This window comes from Leucoraja erinacea, chromosome 9 (genome assembly GCF_028641065.1).
Source record: "Leucoraja erinacea ecotype New England chromosome 9, Leri_hhj_1, whole genome shotgun sequence".
NCBI classification, from domain to species: domain Eukaryota; kingdom Metazoa; phylum Chordata; class Chondrichthyes; order Rajiformes; family Rajidae; genus Leucoraja; species Leucoraja erinaceus.
Genome location: NC_073385.1, coordinates 39,664,117 through 39,685,591, shown reverse-complemented (window position 1 = coordinate 39,685,591; position 21,475 = coordinate 39,664,117). Strand labels below are relative to the sequence as shown.

Here is a 21,475-nt window from a genome sequence, read left to right as displayed (position 1 = left end):
TAATCATTTTGTAATCTCTTCAAAAGAGGTTTTTAAAGAACAAATTCATTACATAAGGATTTCTAAACTGCAGTGAGAGATTTTCCATCTGAGACGTACTTAATTCTTGTTCCCTCGATATCATAAATTAAATATGTCTACTTTTGCCACATCTATCTGCTTACGAATTTATTCTGTTAGCGTAATCAAAAAAACTTAAATATCAATGTCTAGGTACAATGCCATTTTTAAATATTTATACTTTTCTACAAATTTATATAAGTTTTAAACCACACTAACCTGTACACCAAAGCAAGAATATTTAGCATCGTGGCAACATCAGGATGGTCGTGCCCCGATGTTTTCTCCAAATCTTCAAGAGCCTGTTTACAAAGAGGTACAGCGACTTCATACCTGCCTTGTGAAGCATACTGTATGACTAAGTTATGTAGAGTCCTTAGTCTGGCTGGAATTTCATAACCACCTTGCTGTGCTGCAGCAGCTGCACTGCTATGTTGTTGCTGAACTGTAAATTAATAGAACATTATCTGTATATAACAATATGCATACAACAATCCTAGAAATATTAATCATACCCTAGAAATTGCACAATACATTTTTTTCCCCTGAAACCTGTTTCATTTTTAATATTTAATTATCGTCTTTATCCCTCTAACTAGCATAAACCAAAGAGACTAGCTATCATCCCCCGCCGCACCCTCTCCCCTATTATGACCAGAATGCATTTAACTAATCAAGTACTTCAGCTGTATCTTTCAATTCAATTTAACTCAGTAGATCAAGCAGCAAAAAGTGTATGTTAACATTTTAGGAGAAGACTTTGCAGAAAACATGATGCAAGGTCTCAACCTGAAACTATAATACACCTCGAATCTCCACAGATGCTGCTTGACTAACCAAATTCTTCCAGCATTCTGTTTTGTTGCCTATTATTCAACACGTGGACTCTTATGGCTAATCATGCATATTGGATATTCAACCAACAAAACAAAAATGCAAGTCAATATAGGTTTCAAGATATTGGAAAAAAAAAATTCCAATATTGTCAAGCTAATTCCAATACGGGCTTTATGACTGCGATATGTTCCACAGATAACATTGGAATCATTCAAAATAATCTATAATTTTCCTAATACATCCACCATGGAAGCTTCCCCCCCCAACAGAGTACATTCCAAAACATTTATAGACAAAAAACAGAAAATTATTGAAAACTTATTTCTGTTAATTATTTTGCCCACTACAAATAAAATATACCTATTCTAACAAAATGGATGTAGCATTATTCAATTACTATAATGTAACTGCAAGGAGTTAAATCTGCAACTTAATAAAAAAACATCCAATATCATGGCAAAAATATTCATATTCATTATTAATAAAATGTTAGATCATTCTGAACACTTACTTCCCTGCCCAGGTTCATCATCTTCATTTGGGAAAAGATCATCAAGGGGTTCTTTGGATGAATCTGTGTCCTTGTCTTCCTGCACAATAAATACATATTAGCTACAGATTACGAATGTCTTCTGTAAGTATTCGCAATAGCATGCAAGTATTTAGTTGTATTTGGCAATTCTGCAAATATTCGATTGAGCCCAAGTACTGATTAAAAACATAATATCAGCAGGTCTTGAGGCTCTTCGACCCCGCTCTGCATCAGTAAACTGGAGCCTAATCCCAAAGCACGGGTCCACCAGATTTCCCCCAGATATCCATCAATCATAGACTGGAATGTACTCCCCAAAAAACTGCATCTACAGTTCGCTGGGTACAGAAAAGTTATAGAACACTTTTAATAATAATTTTTTAATAATAATAATAATAATAAATACTTTATTGATCCCATCAGGGAAATTCAGATGTCCAGAAGCCCCCAACCAACAATCCCACACATTCAAAACGAACGCAGACAGAAAATATATAAAATACAATGTGGACACTACCTGAGAGCAATACCAACTTAATACCAACATATTTCTTCATCTTATTTTTAAATGGCAAACCCTTTCTCGAGTCCACACTGGATCTGCGCAATGAAGAAACATACTTTCACTCTTCTCAGAACCTTGCACCACTGGAAATATCTCCATGTCTACCCTGGCATGCCCCCCAGGATTTTACACACTTCAATACAATCATTTTTTAATTCTTCCGAATTTCAAAAAAATACAAACCCAACCTGTTCAACTTTTCTTGCTTGGAATTAGTGTGGTGACTGCCTCCAACTGCCGCAACAGAAACCATTTGTCCCTAATTAGGTCAAAGCAATAAGCGAGTTTGGTATTCCGACTGCGCATGCCCAGGTCACACGCGATAAACACTCTCGGCAACCATACTGCCGCATGCACACAGGCCTGCACCTCATCCGCAGCCAGGATCGAAACCGGGTCTCCAGCGCCGCAAGAGCTGCCGAACCGCCACTGGACCACCCACAACCCTTCCCGTGTGCCCCACCCACATCTGGGGGCGGCCGGAGACTTCCGGGGCGACCCCGCACCGACAAGAGCAGCGGCCCAGGCCCACAGCCAGCGCGGAGAAGAAGAGCCAACCCCAGCTGAACTCTGCCTATCCCACCGGGTTAACCGACAGACCTAGACTGACGGGAGTGGCGGCCCAGACTTTATAGCCAGCGCGGAGAAGAAGGGCTAACTCCAGCTCAACTCTGCATGTCCCGCCGGGTTATCCTACAGCCCTGGACTGACGGGAGTCAGATAGGAGTGGCGGCCCAAGCTTACAGCCAACACGGAGAAGAAGCGCTAACTCCAAACTCTGCCTATCCCACCGGGTTAAACCAACAGCCCTGGACTGACGGGACACCAGCCCGGAGCAGTGGAGTTAACGCTTCTTCTCCGCGCTGGCTGTAAGCCTGGGTCGCTACTCCCATCTGACTCCCGTCAGTCCAGGGCTGTAGGTTAACCCAACGGGATAGGCAGAGTTGAGCTGGGGTTGGTGCTTCTTCTCCGCTCTGGCAGTGGGCCTGGGTCGCCGCTCCCGTCGGTCTGGGATCGGCCTGGACGTATCTGGCCGCCTCCGGACAGGGGTGGGACACTCGGGAGGGGACGGTCCTGTGGTGGTTCGGCAGTGCTTGCGGCGCCGGAGACCCGGGTTCGATCCTGGCTGCGGATGAGGCGCAGGTCTGTACGCATGCGGTGGCATGGTTGCCGAGAATGTTTATCGCGAGTGACCTTTGACAAACCCCATGATTCCTTGCGTTTTTGGGAATACCGAACTCGCTTATTAATTACTATCTTTAAGTGCTTTGGAGTATGTATAAGAATATATATTGTTAAAAATCGTTTTCTCAGAAAGTGCCCTTTATGATCTGAAATGATTGGTAAGCCAGTGCATCATAGTATTGACGACAATATAGCAGTGCTTTATCTCTTCAGAATCTCAATGATAAATATAAGAAACAAGACCCGCAGTAAGCCAGTCAGGCCCTCATGCCTGCTCTGCCATTTATTAAGATCACAGTTGATTCTCTTCATCAGTCACTAATTTACACTAACGCCTTGATTTTCTTAACCTCTAAAATCAAACTGTTGTGAGTATACACCAGTGCCTGAGCCACCACAACCTCTTGAGCAATGAATTCCACTCTGTGTGAAAATGTTTCTTCTCATATCCAGACTCCTTATCCTGAGACTGTAGCTCAGGGCATTCCAGACAAAAGAAACATCAATCCTACATCCTCCGTCATGTCTTGTAGGAATTCTGTAAATTTCAATGATATCGCTTCTCATTTTTCTTTCCAGCCTTAAGAGTCCCTTTTGGCTATATCTTTCCTCAAAGTCATAATTTCAGGACTCAACCTGGTCAATCTTTGCTGCATTCCCTCTATCGATATTTTAGAGACAGCAAATGCATTACTGGAAAAAGCTGGTTAACAAATATAATTGATAGTGCATGTGTTGAATTGTGGTTCCAACCTGAACTATTTATAAAATTCACCATCAACAGAACCAAGCTGGAAGTTAGACGGTGGCAACAGAAAGCGAGTTAAACTGCGAGTGGGAATTTAGGGATTGGAGACGAGGTGGAGGAAAGAAGAGAGAGTTTAGAGATACAGCGCCGAAACAGGCCCTTCGGACCACTAGGTCTGTGCCGACCAGCGTTCCTCCATCTTTATGAATATCATCACTGGAATGTCTGTGGACAGGTCATTGTGCCTCCCCCCCCCCATGTAAATGACATCAGCATTGTACAGCATTCGGCACCAAGAATATCCGCGAAACTCCTTCAATTATTTGGCAAGGTCAGCAGAGTTCATCAAATGGCATGAACTGTAATTATTTCTGGAAAGAAAACAAGTGGCAAGCAACACATCAGCACATCCAGTCCAAAGTTCACAACTGGGCCCAATTTAATAAAATGGCAGTAAAAATAATGGAGTCATAACCCATTATTAGTAAAAAATCAAATCTAATGCCTGTCCTAATTTAAAAATAGTTCTTCCTTATCCAAGGGATGACAAAGTTCAACTTCAGAAATCAGGGCATAAAGAATCAATTTGATACAACTATAACACAGCCTTCCTTGGATGGATACTGGAAACTCAAGTTCTTTATTGTGTCACCTTGCCATTTCAATTTTATGTTATGTAAATTAGAAATAACCTTAGATCAATATGTTTTCCATGAATCGGTAAGATGGCGATTCTCCAAGATGATTCTGTTTCAGCAATGCCAGACACGTGTTCCCTCAGTCGAGATAATGTATTAATGGTAACACACACACACACACTGGGTTCTCACAAGGGAGTACATTGCACCTTCAAGTTGCAAGTCATACAGTACAATCATAGGCCCTTCAGCCATATCCACACTAACTACAATCTCGGCCTGTATGTAGTGAGATCCAATATATTTAGAACAAAAAAAATACAACTGTTGCATCTGCAAAGTTGCATTATAATTTTACAGCATTAATTTCTGAAAAGGCATTTAAATGAGTAAATTATGGAGATGTGTGCAATTATCTTATGTATACAACATCTGTTACTGACTCACCAGTGGTGAAAGATCTTCATCAAATTTTTTTAGTTGATTCATAAATTCTAAATGTTTCTTTTCCTCTTCCAGTTGAGCTACACTCTGTTCACTTTTCTGCAATTTCTGTTGTGTGTTTGCCAGCTCATCTCGTAGCCATTGGTTCTCCTGGCATAACCGACGCACCTGAGCCCGCAGTTTCTGTTTTTCCGATTCCACTGCACTTAAGTGATTAGATAATGCCATCATAACCTTAATACAAATCAAAATTAACATCAAAATCAAATCTTAAATACCATAAAATGATAAAAATCCTGCATAATATAGGTTTTACATATTACATAATTTAATTCAATTTTAAAACAAAGCCTGTCAGAATTAAATAATATTTTTGTCAGGCAGGCAAAAACAATAACATTGCAATTTAGTTTCACACACCAATTTTGTAAAAAAAAACATTTTAAGTACGTCTTTCAAGTTTCAGTGATTTTATAATAGGAACCAATAAAATGTTTTTTACAAAAACACTGATATGTTAGAATTTTCTCCAGCTTTTACTAAATATGCACTACAAATTTTTTTTTTTTTTAAATAGCATAAATGTGAAGAATTAAATGCATAAAAAGAATGACTATTAAATAAATTATACTGCTATTACCATGCCTTAAGCAGGCTCCAAAATGCAGCAATGACAGCCAGCACTAATGTGCTATTAGACTCGGATTATTGTGTCATCTATCTATCTATCTATCTATCTATCTATCTATCTATCTATCGGTTTTGTTTGTACCATTGTAAATTGTACCTATATTTGAGCAAAACTGGTGCACGATAGCGCTACAATTTTTGACCTACCTTACTCACCATTGTCCTGTGATGTAAATGAAACGTTTTATTCCGATTGATGTAATATTTTTCAAGTTATTGACATTTAAAACTTAAATTAACTTGAAACAGCGCCCCCACTTGCCGGCACCGTCTGCGCAGTTGGGGGAGGCACGTCAGCAACGCGTGTGCGCAGTGGGCCCATTATCCACGCTGCGGTGTGTCCGGGAAAAGCCACGCCTCCGACCTGGGGTCTGGGTGCTGGGGCTGGGGCTGGCGGCGCTGCTGCTCTGGGCCCACAGGGAGGGAGAGGAGCGGGACCTAGCCTGGGCGCTGGGGCTGGCGGCGCTGCTGCTCCAGGCCCATAGGGAGGGAGAGGAAGGGGACCCGGGGCAAGGACTAGGCCGCAGCCTTGGCCTCTCCCTCCCCAGGCCGCTCGGCCCATTCCCCCACCACCCCCCAACTCAAGTACAACTTCATTACCGACGTGGTGGAGAAAACGGGGCCAGCGGTGGTTTACATTGAGATCCCGGGGAGGTGAGGAGGGAAGTGGGACAGGTGAAGAGAGTGGGGGAGGAGTGGGGAAGGTAGGGCGTGGGGGTTAGAGGGAGAGAAGGGCAGTGGGGGAGGTGTAGAGGAAAAGTGGGCGGGGGGGAGTGGGATAGGGGTGAGGTGAAGAGTCGGGGTGTGAGGGAGGGATGGAGTGACTGATGGTAGGGGAAAGGAGAGGGAGGGAGGGAGGGAGGGGGAGGGGAGGAGGAGAGAGAAAAGAAGAGGGAGGGTGAAGGGAGGGAGGAGAGATAAAAGGAGAGGGAGGGTGAAGGGGGGGGAGGGAGTGCTGGCGATGAGGGGGAACGGAGGAGGATAGGTGTAGGGAGAGGGATGAAGGAGGGGAGTGGAAGAGAGAAGAGGGGAGGGAGGGGAGGAAGCAGAGGAGGGTTGGTGGAGGGTGGGGAGAGGGAGGATAATGGAAGAGGGGAATAGGGGCTGAAGAGGGAGAGTTAGATGCATTCACATTGATCTTATGTTTTACAAGTTACTGCCATTTTTAAAAACTTTAAAAATGTCAGCCGCGCCTGCGCAGTTGAGGGCTATGGGTGAGCGGTGGAATATCGCGGTGGGGGAACGGGGCCCCAACGGGTCCCACTTGTTTTGTATAAAATTTCATGACATTGATTTACTAATTTTTGCAGGTTCGATTTTGTGCTATATCATAATACATTGCATGCAACACAAAGCCAATTAGTATGTCTATTTCAAAATAAGTAGGTTACCACACTGAATGAAAGAGCAAGAGAAACAAAATCCATATCCACCATTTCACTTACAACATCAACCTGCTGATAAACTATCTGAAAAGTCATAGATAGAGTCATAGAGTTCATACAACATGGAAACAGGCCCATTGGTCCAACTTGTCCATGCCAATCTACACTAAATGCCACCTGCTGGTATGTGGCCCATCTCCCTCTAAACCAAGGGTTCCCAACCCAGGGTAAATTTATACCCAGGAGGGTAAATTTGTTGATTCTGGATTTGTACATATTGTTTTTCATTGACTGACTGTGTTCAATAGTTGTTCATAAATAAGTGAAATAACATTGTTAAATGCTATTAAAGTTGCCAGGGGTAAACAGGACGAAAAAGGTTGGGAACCCCTGTTCTAAACATGCAATTTACTTGCCAAATGTCTTAAATGCTATGGTGCCTGCAAAAATACTATTTTTCCATTAATAATATTTCTCAATTTCTTTTCTTGTATGACATGACTGACAAGTTCCCTGGATCACGAAGAGATAATCTAATTTTGCAACCAGTCATTTGTGATCTGCATCAATCAGAACAATGACCATCATTGCATTTGTCCAATAAGCTGAGAGCAGCAGCTTTCACAGTCTTAATAAGGTGCTTTGGTCACTGAAAAAAGCTGAAAATTAATTCACTTAAATAACATTATTAACATTTTATTTTTTCCACTCAAAAGTAACAGCATAAATCCAATCTGCAGTCTAAAATTTAAGCCTCAGCAAGGAGGAATTTCTCAGAACTATTACCATGTGTAACACTAACAATTCTTTGACCTGAAATGTTAAAAAAAAAAATTATCTCCATATGGGGCACCCAATTAGCCTGGTGTACCTGGAATTTTCTACCAATACTTAAGCAGCAAAATGACAAAATATTCAAACATAAAAGTATTGTTGCCTGCCTCACTATCAAAGAGTGGTAAAACATTTTTAAGGCTGAATAATTTTAGACACAGAACATGCTAAAACTATAATCTAAAATAAAAATCTTGAACAAGTAAGAAATTTTTTACCTGTGCCTCACTGAGACCAAGTTCCAACATTTCGAGGGACTTTCGAATCATGTTGGATTTTTCTTCAACCAAATTCATCTCATCGTCTTTTTTCAGGCACTTCAGGGTTTCCAGCAGGCTATGCAAAATGGAGTTGTGTTCATTTTTTAATGCCTCAATCCCTTGAATCACCTGCTTTGTTTTTCCAATTATCTCCTCCTGGGAGAGTTTTTCAAATTTATCTTCCTTTAAATACACCATTGTAGACATGGTGTCATACATCCTGAAAAAATGGATTAACAAATTGTAAAAAATATAAACTGAGCAGCAGTTTTCAAGAATGACCTCAATTGTTGGTACCATAAATTATCAATCAGTAAGCACTGTGCTAGTTGTGAGCTTGCCATTTTATTTTCCATCTGCAGGTCTGTAAGTGCTGGTTACATCATTTTGTTGTGTCAGAACATAGTATGCATTGAGTCAAAAGACAGCATCACATGAAAATCTTGACAATTGTTTCATTCACAATAGGCATGAAGTCCTTTAAAAATTACATGAAGTGATATAAATGGCTCAATAATGTTAAGAGTGTTAAAGGGTTTGGCTTCAATACAATTGTAACCTTATGAGCAAAATTAGAAGTTGGTTTATTTCACCTTTTTGGAAAGTACTATTGCCCATGTTCATTTACAGAGCCTTATAAGTTTCATCATGATTGAATTTAAGATTTCCAATTGATTTTGTGCAAGAATGTAAACAAATTATGTTGCATAGATTTCAAGCACTGTATCCTATTATAACATTGTGAACATTCAGATCTGAGGCATATGGTGCCCCAAGTTGTTTTGAAAAATTGGCCAAAATAGCTAATTTAATTTAATAAAAATTTATAGGTCAAAATATGAAAATAAATACAGTTCAGAGTATTTTACACTTCAAAATCATGTTATTTAATATGAAGAACACCAACATAAAAATGAACTGCAGATCCACTACTCAACTCAGTTTCATTTTCCTTGACAAGAAAACTGAAACCACCAATAATTTAATTTCGCCAACTCAGTGTTTTCACCAGGTCTTGTAAACATCAATGGATGCTTAAAAACTAAGAGTTGAGAAAGCAAAAGCAGGGCCAAATAGGAATACGTGTACAACTTCTAGTTTCAAAATGTTTAAGAATCAACCTCCAATTTTAAGCATTTGTTCCTTTCCCACTTATAAAATAGAAAAATTAACTATTATGTAGTTACTACTCCATGGACGATTGCTACACTGATGGACTGATTTTATTTTCCCAATTCCTTGCAACGGTATATTTCAGATTACACTGTACTAAAGCACCATGATTTTGCACTGCAGCAACAGGCAATAACAATCACGTTATTACCATATTAGTAATATCGTGAAAGGCCTGGATAGAGTGGTTATGGAGAGGATGTTTTCACTAGTTGGAGAGTCTAGGATCAGAGGCCGTAGCCTCAGAATAAAAGAACGTACCTTTCGGAAGGAGATGAGGAAGAATTTATTTAGTCAGAGGATGGTAAATCTGTGGAATTCATTTCCAATGAAGGCTGTGGAGACCACTTGGTCAACAAAAACTCATATGTCAGGCTGTTATTCATTGATTACAGCTTGGCATTTAACACAAGTTCTCTGCGCATCCCTCTGCAATTGGATCCTCGACTTCCTCATTCACAGACCACAGTCTGTTCAGATTGGTGGAAATGTGTCAGCCTTGATAACAATCAGCACGGGAGCACCTCAAGGCTGCGTGCTCTGCTCCCTGCTGTACTCAACTCTATACTCATGACTGCGTAGCCGGTCACAGTGCGAACTCCATCATCAAGTTCGCTGACGACACCACTGTTGTGGGACGTATCACCGATGGGGATGAGTTAGAGTATAGAAGAGAAATCGAGCAACTGTCCATATGGTGCCAGCACAATAACCTGGGCCTCAACATCAGCAAAACGAAGGAACTGATTGTGGACTTTGGAAGGAGTAGGTTGGGGACCCACAGTCCTGTTTATATCAACGGGTCGATGGTTGAAAGGGTCAAGAGCTTCAAATTCCTGGGCGTGCACATCTCTGAGGATCTTTCCTGGTCCGAGAAAACGAATGCAATTATCAAGAAAGCACATCAGCGCCTCTACTTCCTGAGAAGATTACGGAGAGTCGGTTTGTCGAGGACTCTCTCTAACTTCTACAGGTGCACAGTAGAAAGCATGCTGACCGGTTGCATCATGGCTTGGTTCGGCAACTTGAACGCCCTGGAGAGGAAAAGACTACAAAAAGTAGTAAACACTGCCCAGTCCATCATCGACTCTGACCTTCCTTCCATTGAGGGGATTTATCACAGTCGCTGCCTCAAAAAGGCTGGCAGTATGATCAAAGACCCACACCATCCTGGCCACACACTCGTCTCCCTGCTACCTTCAGGTAGAAGGTACAGGAGCTTGAAGACTGCAATGACCAGGTTCAGGAATAGCTACTTCCCCACAGCCATCAGGCTATTAAACCTGGCTCGGACAAAACTCTGATCATTAATAACCCAGTATCTGTTATTTGCACTTTATCAGTTTATTTATTCATGTGTGTATATATTTATATAATGGTATATGGACACACTGATCTGTTTTGTAGTAAATGCCTACTATGTTCTGTGTGCTGAAGCAAAGCAAGAACTTCATTGACCTATCAAGGACACATGACAATAAACTCACTTGAACTTGAAGTCAATGGATTTAAAAAGAAAATCAGAGATTGATAGATTCTTAATTGGTACAGGTGTCAGGGGTTATGGGGAGAAGGCAGGAGAGTGGGGTTGAGAAGGAAAGATAGATGAGACAAGATTGAATGGGGGAGTCGACTTAATGAGCCAATTGGCCTAATTCTGCTATCATTTATGAACATAAACTTTTGAAAGATTAGCAATCAAGGTTTGAGTTAACCAACTGCATAGGTTCTGATCAATCATCAAGTTATAATAAATGGGAGTTTAGACTAGAGGGCACATCCTCAGAACAAAATAAAGTACTTTTAGAATGGAGATGAAGATGGGATTTTTTAGCAAAGGGTGATGAATCTGTCTAATTCATAGAATCAGACTGCTGTGATGGTCAAGACATTGGATATTTTTAAAGTGGAGATTGATAGGTTCTTAATTAGTACGGGCATCAAAGGTTATGGGGAGAAGGCAGGAGAATGGGGTTGGGAGGTAAAAATAGATCAGCCATGATCGAAGTGTGTTTTAAGGGCTGTCGAAAAGTGAGCAAACATTTAGAGATGAAATTTAAGGACCTAGCCTATTACAAATAACTATTAGAATTTGCTCCAAACAAATTAAAACAGTTCGTGGGCAATGTGAATATTTACATGGGATTAAATTCTGAATTTTGTTCAGATATACCTGCACAATCTGCATTTGTAATTATTGGACACAGTAAATGTTTAAAATGCAATAGCTCTGCATAGGTTAATGCCAAACATGTGTTGTATTGGTACAAACTTGCAGATTACATATTCATTGCTGTAAAAATTGAAATTTAGTGTTGTGTATCATGTAACCAAGGCAGCCAGATTATTTTCTCATGCTAAAAGTACATAAATACACAGCACAGTGGTAGAGTTGCTGCCTCAGAGTGCCAGAGACCGGGTTCAATCCTGCCTATGAGTGCGTCTGTATGGAGTTTCTACATTTTCTCTGTGACTGCATGGGATTTCTCCGGAGTTGTCCCTAGTTTAAAGGATAGTGCTAGTGTACGGGATGATCGCTGGCTGGCGCGGACTCGGTGGGCCGAAGGACATGTTTCTATGCTGTATCTCTAATGTCTAAAGATTAAGTATACAGGCTCACAATTATCTTCTCTATTTACTAAAATCTTTATTTGTATCATTTATGGCTATCATAAAGTACAGGTTCTATAACATTTTGTTTAAGAAGGAACTACAGATGCTGGAAAATCGTAGGTAGACAAAAATGTTGGAGAAACTCAGCGGGTGAGGCAGTATCTATGGAGTGAAGGAAATAGACAACGTTTCGGGTCGAGATCCTTCTTCAGACCCATCTTCTATAAGATTGACCACTTTGCATAAAATTATTACCACTCAACTTTCCCACGGATTCTTAGTGCAGTCCATAAAAGCAGCTACATTTTTACAGATCTCCTACTTTTATTCCAAACTGGGAATTAAAAGTTATTTTTTAAATTTGTAAATGGTGAAATATAGCTCCTATGATTTTGGTGAAACAAAGTCAATCCCTCCAGCCACAACTACTATCACCATGTCATAATTAAATCAGATTCTAGGAAAAAAAGAATAAAACACAAAAACATATCAAATACAGATTCTGGATCCAATGGAGTTAATAATCACCGTTCATTACATTAGGTTAATTACATATTGAAATCAGAAATTCCATCATTATTCAAGGCAAGTTTCCCCTGTCAATGAATATAATTTACTGTTGATTACCAGTTTTTGTTGGTTTTAATTTGGGGTTGGGATTTCTAATCTGTAGTATTCCGCATATTTAGGCAGAACAACAGTCCACTGCGAAAGGCTAATTATATTTATAATATCTCAAACATTCTTAAGACAAACCAATGGGCCCCTTGTAACAGGATCGATCATTTAAGTACAGTTACTGATACTTTACTAGCAACAGAGCAGCCATTATGTTATAACTAATGCTAAACAACTCTAAAAAGATTGACCAATGTTCTGTCAATGGCTTGCAGTGCACCAATATTCTTGCAGTGAGGTTTCCTCCTTGGCAGGGGATGGAACCAGAAGAAGAGGTCGACAGATGGAGGGATTGTAATGATAGGGGTTAAATGAAGCAACTCGTATAACTCCAGCACTTTGTGTTTATCCACAGAATAAGCATGTGCAGGTTAATGATCATGGAATCGCAGAGCTAAACAGTGCAGAAATAGATCCATATCTGCAATTGGCTTATTGCTCTCTAATCCATTCCTCTCCATATCTGTCCAAATATCTTTTGAAAATCGTAACTGTTATCTACTTCTGTAGCTTTCCTCTGGCAGTTCACCAGATATAGACTAACCTCCAGGTGCAACAAGTAGTGCAAAAGAAAATAGAAACTTGGTGCAAAATATTGTGTCATAGCTGATGAGAAAGTCTGGATAAAAACGTGCAAGATGCAAAACGAGGTAGATTGGGAGCGGGAATTCATCCTTATCAGCTTACAGGCTCCATCTATTTTTTTATGGATTCATCCTTAGTGGTATAGGCTTCTGTAGTACCAACCTTCACAAGACGAAAAAATAGCTTGTACGTTTTTTCTCGGCTCATCCCTTCCCTCAGTTTCAATATGAACTGTTGCTAAAATAAAGACATTATGCTGATACATGTGCACACACAAGAGGAGCACACTAGCCTGCAATCAAAGCTCTTGAGACATTCTACATTGTCACTATCTGAAGCTGGAAATGTGATTGATTTGTGTACCAGATCTTACTGCTCTAAAAATTTAATGTGATATGGTGTGGCCCCTAATAAACAAGATTTTTGAAAACGTTTAATATTCAAATATTTTGGAATTCAGAAATATTTGAAAGTCGAATAAATGAATGGTACATTTGTATCCTCGTGTCTCATTTTTTAAATTGCAAATAATTACGGCTAACGTCCACAATACGTCCAATGTAAAGCTGATTATAAATATTGCCCGTTTCTTGTTCCATAGATACTGCTACTTGTAGCAATCAAACTTGAACCTGTCTTGTCAAATATTCAGAGCTGTTTACTTTCTATTATAGTCAATCATACAGCATGGAAACAGGTGCTTTGGCCCAACTTACTCACGCCAACCAACATGCCTCATCTATGCTAGTCCCACCTATCTGCATTTGGCCCATATTCCTCTAAACCTATCCTACCCATGTACCTGTCAATTGTTGTATAAACATCGTAATAGTATCTACCTAAACCACTTCCTCCGGCAGCTCGATCCATATACCCACCACCCTTTTCTGTAAAAAAAGTTGCCTCTCGGATTTCTATTAAATCTTTCCCCCGCGCCTTAAACCTACGTCCTCTGGTTGTTGATTACCCTACTCTGATTTAAAGACTATGTGCAATTACTTTATTCCCATCATCATTTTGTACACCTCTGTAAGATTATCCCTCGTCTTCCTGTGCTCCAAGGAGTAAAGTCCTAGCCTGCTCAACCTCCCCCTAGAGCTCAGGCTCTCGAGACTTGGGAACATCTTCGTAAGTCCTCATTGCACTCTTTCCAGCATAACAACATCCTCTCTGTAGCATTCATCCTATCTATTCCTCTCATTCGGCTCTATTCCGCCGTAATTTAAACATATCAAGCACGAACTGATCAAGACGACAATTTCAAACCATATCTGCTAGCCATCTGTTGGATTGACACAAAATGCTGGAGTAACTCATCGGGTCAGGCAGCATCCCTGGGAGATTTGCTAAACACGCCGCATGCTACACAGGCAAGGCCACCACTCTGCAAAGCAAATGTCACTGGTCGATATAACAACATTGAAGTGTTCTCATTTTACAAGGAAATGAGTCACAGCTACATAACCGCCAACCTCTCAGCCAGGCCGCAAAATATAGTGACAAGCTCAACCCTACCATTTAAAGCATAGCGCTACCAACGTGAATTAACTCGGAGAGAAGATTCAAAGCACAAATATGATTAATAGTGATCTGTCAAACGATGGAACATCTAGGGACGTTTCTAGAAGCGGCCGCAGCCTCAAGCAAACCTGCAGCTGCGCATGTTGCTCATCAAATCACTGAACAAGGAAAGCAACGAATGCAAAACCTCGGCGTGGGCTTTGCAGAGATTTGTTTAGACAGCGACCGGCAGCCGCTTGACTCGGGATTAGCACCCCGTCCCCTCACCTCCGTCCGCCCGTCAGATTGTAAAACCGGCCACCGTTTGCTTCACACTCACGGTCCTTTCCTGTCAACTGGAGGAGACAAGAGCAGTGATGCCGCCTTGATTTTCCGCACCACAGCAAATCCTGTCACTAACGGGCCGGAGCCGGTTACAGCACAGGCAATCGGTGCCGGGAGAGCAACCAAGTTGGCGACACTCTGGATCGGGGATGGATGCCGTTGTTTTCGCAGGCGTGCAAAAATATAAAACTGTACAAGCCAATGTTCCAGATTGTTCCGACGATGCCCGAATGCCCGCCCGCCTCCACAAGCGCCGACTCCTGCGGCTTCAATCACACGGCATAAGATGGCGCCTCCTCCCTTCCCACAGTGCTCAGCCCGACGGCGCTGACATCACCCGCCCCATCCATCAGTCCCGCCCACAACAGCGCTGCCCCTCCGGCTCAGCCCCACCCGTCAGAGTACTGGCTGGCTGGCCGGCCGGCCCAGTCCCGGCAGCTCACACCCACCCGAGCCCGGCAGCTCACACCCACCAGGGCCCGGCCCAGTATCTCTCAAGCCCTGTCCTCTAGCAGCATCAGCCCCACCTCTGCCCCGCCCCCATCAGCACAGCCCTGCCCCACCCTCACTAGCTCAGCCCCACCACCTAGTCCCTCTCCCAGCTTACCTGTCTGAAGAAGGGTCCTGGCCCAAAACATCACCTATCCATGTTCTCCAGAGATGTTGCGCGACCCAGAGTTACTCCAGCACTTTGTGTCTTTTCCATTTCACCTCAACCCACCTCAGCCTCATTAATCTCACCTCAGCCCAGCCCCACTCACCCAGCAGGCACAGACCTTTAACAGGTCAAGGCACGGAATGCACAGTCTTGTTTTCCTGGCATAGCATATTTGGAATCAGCATACTTCAACTTTGCTCAACCCAAACATACCACACCTCTTACACCTTGGTTTAGTTTAGTTTATTGTCACATGTACCAAGGTACAGTGAAAAGTTTTTTTGTCAGCAGAAAGTACATGATTCCAATCAAGCTGTCCGCAGCGTACAGATACAGGGTAGTAAGAAATACAGCTGTTGGAGTAGAGGTTTAAAAGAGTGGAGCGATGGTAATGAATGATTGCAGATCCACTGCTGGGACCAGCACACAGAGAGTCACTTGACTTGGGGACAGCCTGTACTTGGTGTGCAATTAAATCATACTTTCAAATCAAGAACAAAAGTGTTTAAGCAACTCATATTCACCATCAGCTCATGCCTGAACTTGCTGAAGATGGATCCTGACCCAAAACGTCACCTATCCATCTTCTCCAGAGATGCTGCCTGACCTGCAGTTTTACTACTGCACCTTTTGTCTTTTTTTGTAAACCAACACTCCACAGCTCCTTGGATTGGTGACATTTGGGGTTTAGAAGCTTCAGAGTCCAATCTCAACCAGGGGGCGTGCGTGGTTTTGAAAGGGGGCGGCTGATGATTTTTGGGGGTACCCAGAAGTGGGGGGAGGGTTGGATGTGCCCCCCTCCCACGGTAGGGATTTTTTTGATGTATTAAAATCATGTTTTAGTGCATTGTAGAAGTATGATTTCAATGTTTTTTGTTTGAAGTATTTTTAAGATAATGTAGGGCCTACATGAGAGATAGGAGCAGGTGATTATTATTTTTGTTATTGCTCGACCTCCAAAAACAGGATAATAATACAGGCCATCCTCCACCTCAAAAAGTGGGGGAATATATTCCCCATCCACCCCCCCCCATCCCTATATCGACGGCAGTACCTTGCATAGTACAGAAAATTTGACAAAAAAACTTTTAAATGTGTTATAATTTCAAGTGTATTTTTTTTTTTGGTTTGTAGTTGAAAAAGGGACAAGAAATAATCATACCATTTCCTGATTTTGCAAAGTCATACAAATTATGTTTTGCTAGGGGAAAAAAACCTGACTATTTTGAAAGTTATGCGTTCTCCTTTTGACGTATATTTCATTTTGATTTGAATTTAGAATCATCAAACCATGACATTAATAAAGGGGGTATATGTTTGTGGAAACGTCACTTTTTTTTAAAAGTAAGACTTTCTAGAAATCTAAAATGCATTAGGAATATATATTTCAATACACTGAATCTCTTGCCAAGAGTAGGTGAATCGAGAACCAGAGGATAGATTTAAGGTGAAAGGGAAAAGATTTCATAGGAATCTGAGGGGTAACTTTTTCCACACAAAGGGTGGTGGGTGTATGGAACAAGCTGCCAGAGGACGTAGTTGAGGCAGGGACTATCCCAACATTTAAGAAACAGTTAGACTGATACATGGATAGGACAGTTTTGGAGGGATATGGACCAAAAGCAGGTAGTGTAACTGGGACATGTTGGCGGGTGTGGGTAAGTTGGGCAGAAGGGCCTGTCCTCACACTGTATCACTCTATGACTACATTATATCTCCACCATGCATGAATGCTTCAAAATAGAGGTCGAGTTTTATTGCCATATACTCAAGCATGGAAACATAGAAAATAGGTGCAGGAATAGGCCATTCGGCCCTTCGAGCCAGCACTGCCATTCAATTTGATCCTGGCTGTTCATCTAAAATCGGTACCCCTTTCCTGTTTTTTCCCCATATCCCTTGATTTTGCTAGCCCCAAGAGCTAACTGTAACTCTCTCTTGAAAACATCCAGTGAATTGGCCTCCACTGCCTTCTGTGGCAGAGAATACCACATATTCACAACTCTCTGGGTGAAAAAAGTTTGTCCCCATCTCAGTCCGAAATAGCCTACCCCATATTCTTAAACTGTGACACCTGGTTGTGGACTCCCCCAACATCGCAAACATTTTTCCTGCAGTTACAGTAAGTGAAAATCTAGCAGGCAAGCAGGATACTTTCTCCAACCACCCCCATTTGAAGGCCACTATCTTCCATCCGTTCTACCCAGTGCTTGGTACCTATTTCCAGCAGCCAGCCACTGGTTGTCCTCCAGGATGCACCGAGCCACAGCCTGGTCCATGCCGTTCACCAGGGCAAATTTGGTGCAGAGACTCCCACGGCAGCGGCGCAATGCTTCCCATGCCTCCGACGGCCCAGGACTTGCACTGAGGCTGCTCCATGGCCGGAGCTGCAGCGAGCGACTCGCCAGCCCGGCTAACACTCGCCGGCCCCAGCTGACCGTCCGCATCTGCCTCCGCCGCTGCCTCTGATTCAATCCCTCCCTCCGCCCTGGCAATCCAACACCCACGACCAGGTTGCTCAGAGTACAGCAGCGCCTCATCCAAAGCCGGAGACATTGAAACATGTCTAGCCAAAAAAGTGGGGGGGGGGGGGGGGGCTACAGCCCCCCCCAGCCTCCCAAGTTCTGCGATCCATGTCAACTTCAGTCCAAGTCAGTCCCACAGAAGGCAGTGGAGGCCAATTCACTGGATGTTTCCAAGAGAATTAGATTTAGCTCTTAGGGCTAAAGGATTTAAGGGATACTAGATGGTACCAAGTGCAGACCCGTTGGGTCTGCTCCCCCAATGGTGTGATCCCCCAACCCAATATTCCACCATGCACCCGTCTCCTCCAATGGAACTGAAGCCGTTCTCAAAAGTAAGATTCCAGCACTGCCCTGCCTCTTTAAAAAAAAATCCAATGGCACCTCCCCTACCTGCTGCAGCAGTGAAAAGTTCAATGTTCCTGTCTTGCAACTTTGTTCGGGCGAAGGAAAGTGTTGGAAGCTGACATTTAAATGGAGAAGCCAGACCTCCTATGGAACTGTTTATTTTCCCCCAACCCAATATTCCAACATGAAATACTGAAGGGCTTGGACAGTCTGGATCGAAATGGGAGCCCCAATCAAATACTATACCGCAAGTGCAGACATCCCCTGCACCCAATATTCCAAACCTGCACCCCCTTCTCCTCCTATGAACTGAAGCCGTTCTCAAAAGGGCCCTGCCTCTTTAAAAAATAAATCCAATGGCACCTCCCCTGGGCAGGGGGGGTTCCTGGGGAAGTGTGTTGGAAGCAGACATGTAAATGGAGAAGGATTTGATTAAAAACGTGTACTTCAACACGACGAAATGAAATGAGGAGCAGATACTTAGAAAGAAAAGCGAAATCTCTACCGAAATGGAAAATATCTCGGAGATTGAGCGTCTGGATTGGGCGTGGCAATGAATCAAAGGAAGAAATGCAGCCAGCAGCCGTACATGCAAATGAATCCGTTCCGATTGGACATCTGCGAGCATCGGCCATTCCGATTGGACATCTGCGAGTATCGGGCACGAATGGAAATCTGCGAGTATCGGGCACGAATGGAAAGGCAGGAAGGGCGCCGGTCGGATGGGGCCAGAGTTTTAAATATATATAGAAGATAGACTAGACCAAGTGCAGACCCGTTGGGTCTGCTCCCCCAATGGTGTGATTCCCCCAACCCAATATTCCACCATGCACCCGTCTCCTCCAATGGAACTGAAGCCGTTGCCAAATGTAAGTTTCCAGCACTCCCCTGCCTCCCTCAATTGCACCTCCCCTGCCTGCTGCAGCAGTGAAAAGTTCAGTGTTCCTGTCTTGCAACTTTGTTTCGAAGTGTGTTGGAAGCTGATAGGAAGGAGCAGCCGTCAACGAATCAAAAGGCAGGAAGGGATCCGTACTGCAGGCGGACGGATGGGTTTGAGTTTTATATATTAACTAGACCAAGTGCAGACCCGTTGGGTCTGCTCCCCCAATGGTGTGATCCCCCAACCCAATATTCCACCATGCACCCGTCTCCTCCAATGGAACTGAAGCCGTTCTCAAAAGTAAGATTCCAGCACTGCCCTGCCTCTTTTAAAAACAAATCCAATGGCACCTCCCCTGCCTGCTGCAGCAGTGAAAAGTTTAGTGTTCCTGTCTTGCAACTTTGTTTCGAAGTGTGTTGGAAGCTGACATGTAAATGGAGAAGCCTGTTTATTTTTGAAATACTTGGGGGTGGGGGAGAAGGATTTGATTAAAAACGTGTACTTCAACACGACAAAATGAAATGAGGAGCGGATACTTAGAAAGAAAAGCAAAATCTCTACCGAAATGGAAAATATCTCGGAGATTGAGCGTCTGGATTGGGCGTGGCAATAAATCAAAGGAAGAAATGCAGCCGGCAGCCGTACATGCAAATGAATCCATTCCGATTGGACATCTGCGAGCATCGGCCATTCCGATTGGACATCTGCGAGTATCGGGCACGAATCGAAAGGCAGGAAGGGCGCCGGTCGGCAGTCGGTCGGATGGGGCCAGAGTTTTAAAGATAGATAGATAGATAGATAGATAGATAGATAGATAGATAGATAGATAGATAGAGCAGGAACTGGGTACTGATTTTAGCTGATCAGCCATGATCATATTGAGTCCGGGCGCCGCACGGATTACCATCATGGAGGCTGCGATCCTTTGCCGAGGATCGCCTGCGAAAGAACTCCAGCCACGGGACCTGTGGGTTTTAACACTCGGGAACTCCATGTTCCAATCCGTCCCGACACTGTAGTTTCGGTTATCCCGATGCGAGGGCTTCGGACACGGGACCATCGGCAGTGGCGACTGCGGAGGGTTCAACAGGCCCGACCACAGGTGAACAAACGAGGAGGATGATTGAACTTTATTACCTTCCATCACATTGAGGAATGTGGATTCTGCTGTGATGGATGTTTATGTTAAATTTTATTTTATGTGGCTGTGTGTATTGTTGCTTTTCACTTAGTATGGCTGTATGGTAACTCAAATATCCTTGTACCTTAATTGGTGCATGTGACAATAAATTTGAACGAACTTGAATAGCGATGCTGGCTCGAAGGGCCGAATGGCCTACTCCTGCAGCTATCTATCTACGTTCTCCAAAGATGCTACCTGACTCACTGAGTTATTCCAGCACTTTGTGTCCTTTTATGTATTAATCAGCATCTTCAATTCTTCAGGGAACGGGGGTTCCCCTCCCCTACTATAGACGAGGCTCTCACCAGGGTCTCTTCCATATCCCGTAACACTGCTCTCTCTACCCATCCCCCCCACTCGTAACAAGGGCAGAGTCCCCCTAGTCCTCACCTTTCACCCCACTAGCCGTAACATACAAATAGTCCGTCATTTTTGCCACCTCCAAGGTGACCCCACCACTCGCCACATCTTCCCATCTCCCCCTGTCTGCTTTCCGCAAAGACCACTCCCTCCGTAACTCCCTGGTCAATTCTTCCCTTCCGCACCACCCCCTCCCCGGGCACTTTCCCTTGCAACCGCAAGAGATGCTACACTTGTCGCTTTACCTCCCCCCTCGACTCCATTCAAGGACCCAAGCAGTCGTTCCAGGTGCGACAGAGGTTCACCTGCATCTCCTCCAACCTCATCTATTGCATCCGCGCCTCACCAGGGGCGCTGCACTGACAGCAGCCTCAGCCTACAGCCTGTCTGTCATTTCTATCTTTTTTTAAATTTTCAGTTAGTCCAAAGTCTGTTTTGGGGGGGGGAAAACT

The 21,475-nt window shown here is 43.2% G+C and overlaps 1 protein-coding gene across 5 annotated transcripts in view; it reads right to left on the bottom strand.

The window, feature by feature from the left end:
* The window catches only part of klc1a (kinesin light chain 1a), a 67,336-nt gene extending 51,957 nt beyond the window's left edge, over window positions 1–15,379 (bottom strand). For 2 of the 5 annotated variants that reach the window (XM_055640603.1, XM_055640604.1), the window contains exons 1-5: window positions 15,016–15,377; window positions 8,137–8,398; window positions 5,013–5,243; window positions 1,409–1,487; window positions 280–505 (exon numbers count right to left, since the gene is read on the bottom strand). In XM_055640603.1, coding sequence (XP_055496578.1) covers window positions 280–505; window positions 1,409–1,487; window positions 5,013–5,243; window positions 8,137–8,397 — 797 coding nt within the window. In that variant the 5' untranslated portion in view covers window position 8,398; window positions 15,016–15,377. Of the gene's footprint in view, window positions 1–279; window positions 506–1,408; window positions 1,488–5,012; window positions 5,244–8,136; window positions 8,399–9,612; window positions 10,217–15,015 lie in introns of all 5 variants that reach the window. The other 3 variants (XM_055640600.1, XM_055640602.1, XM_055640599.1) reach the window with 3 other exon arrangements.
* Between the last annotated feature and the right edge of the window lie 6,096 nt (window positions 15,380–21,475).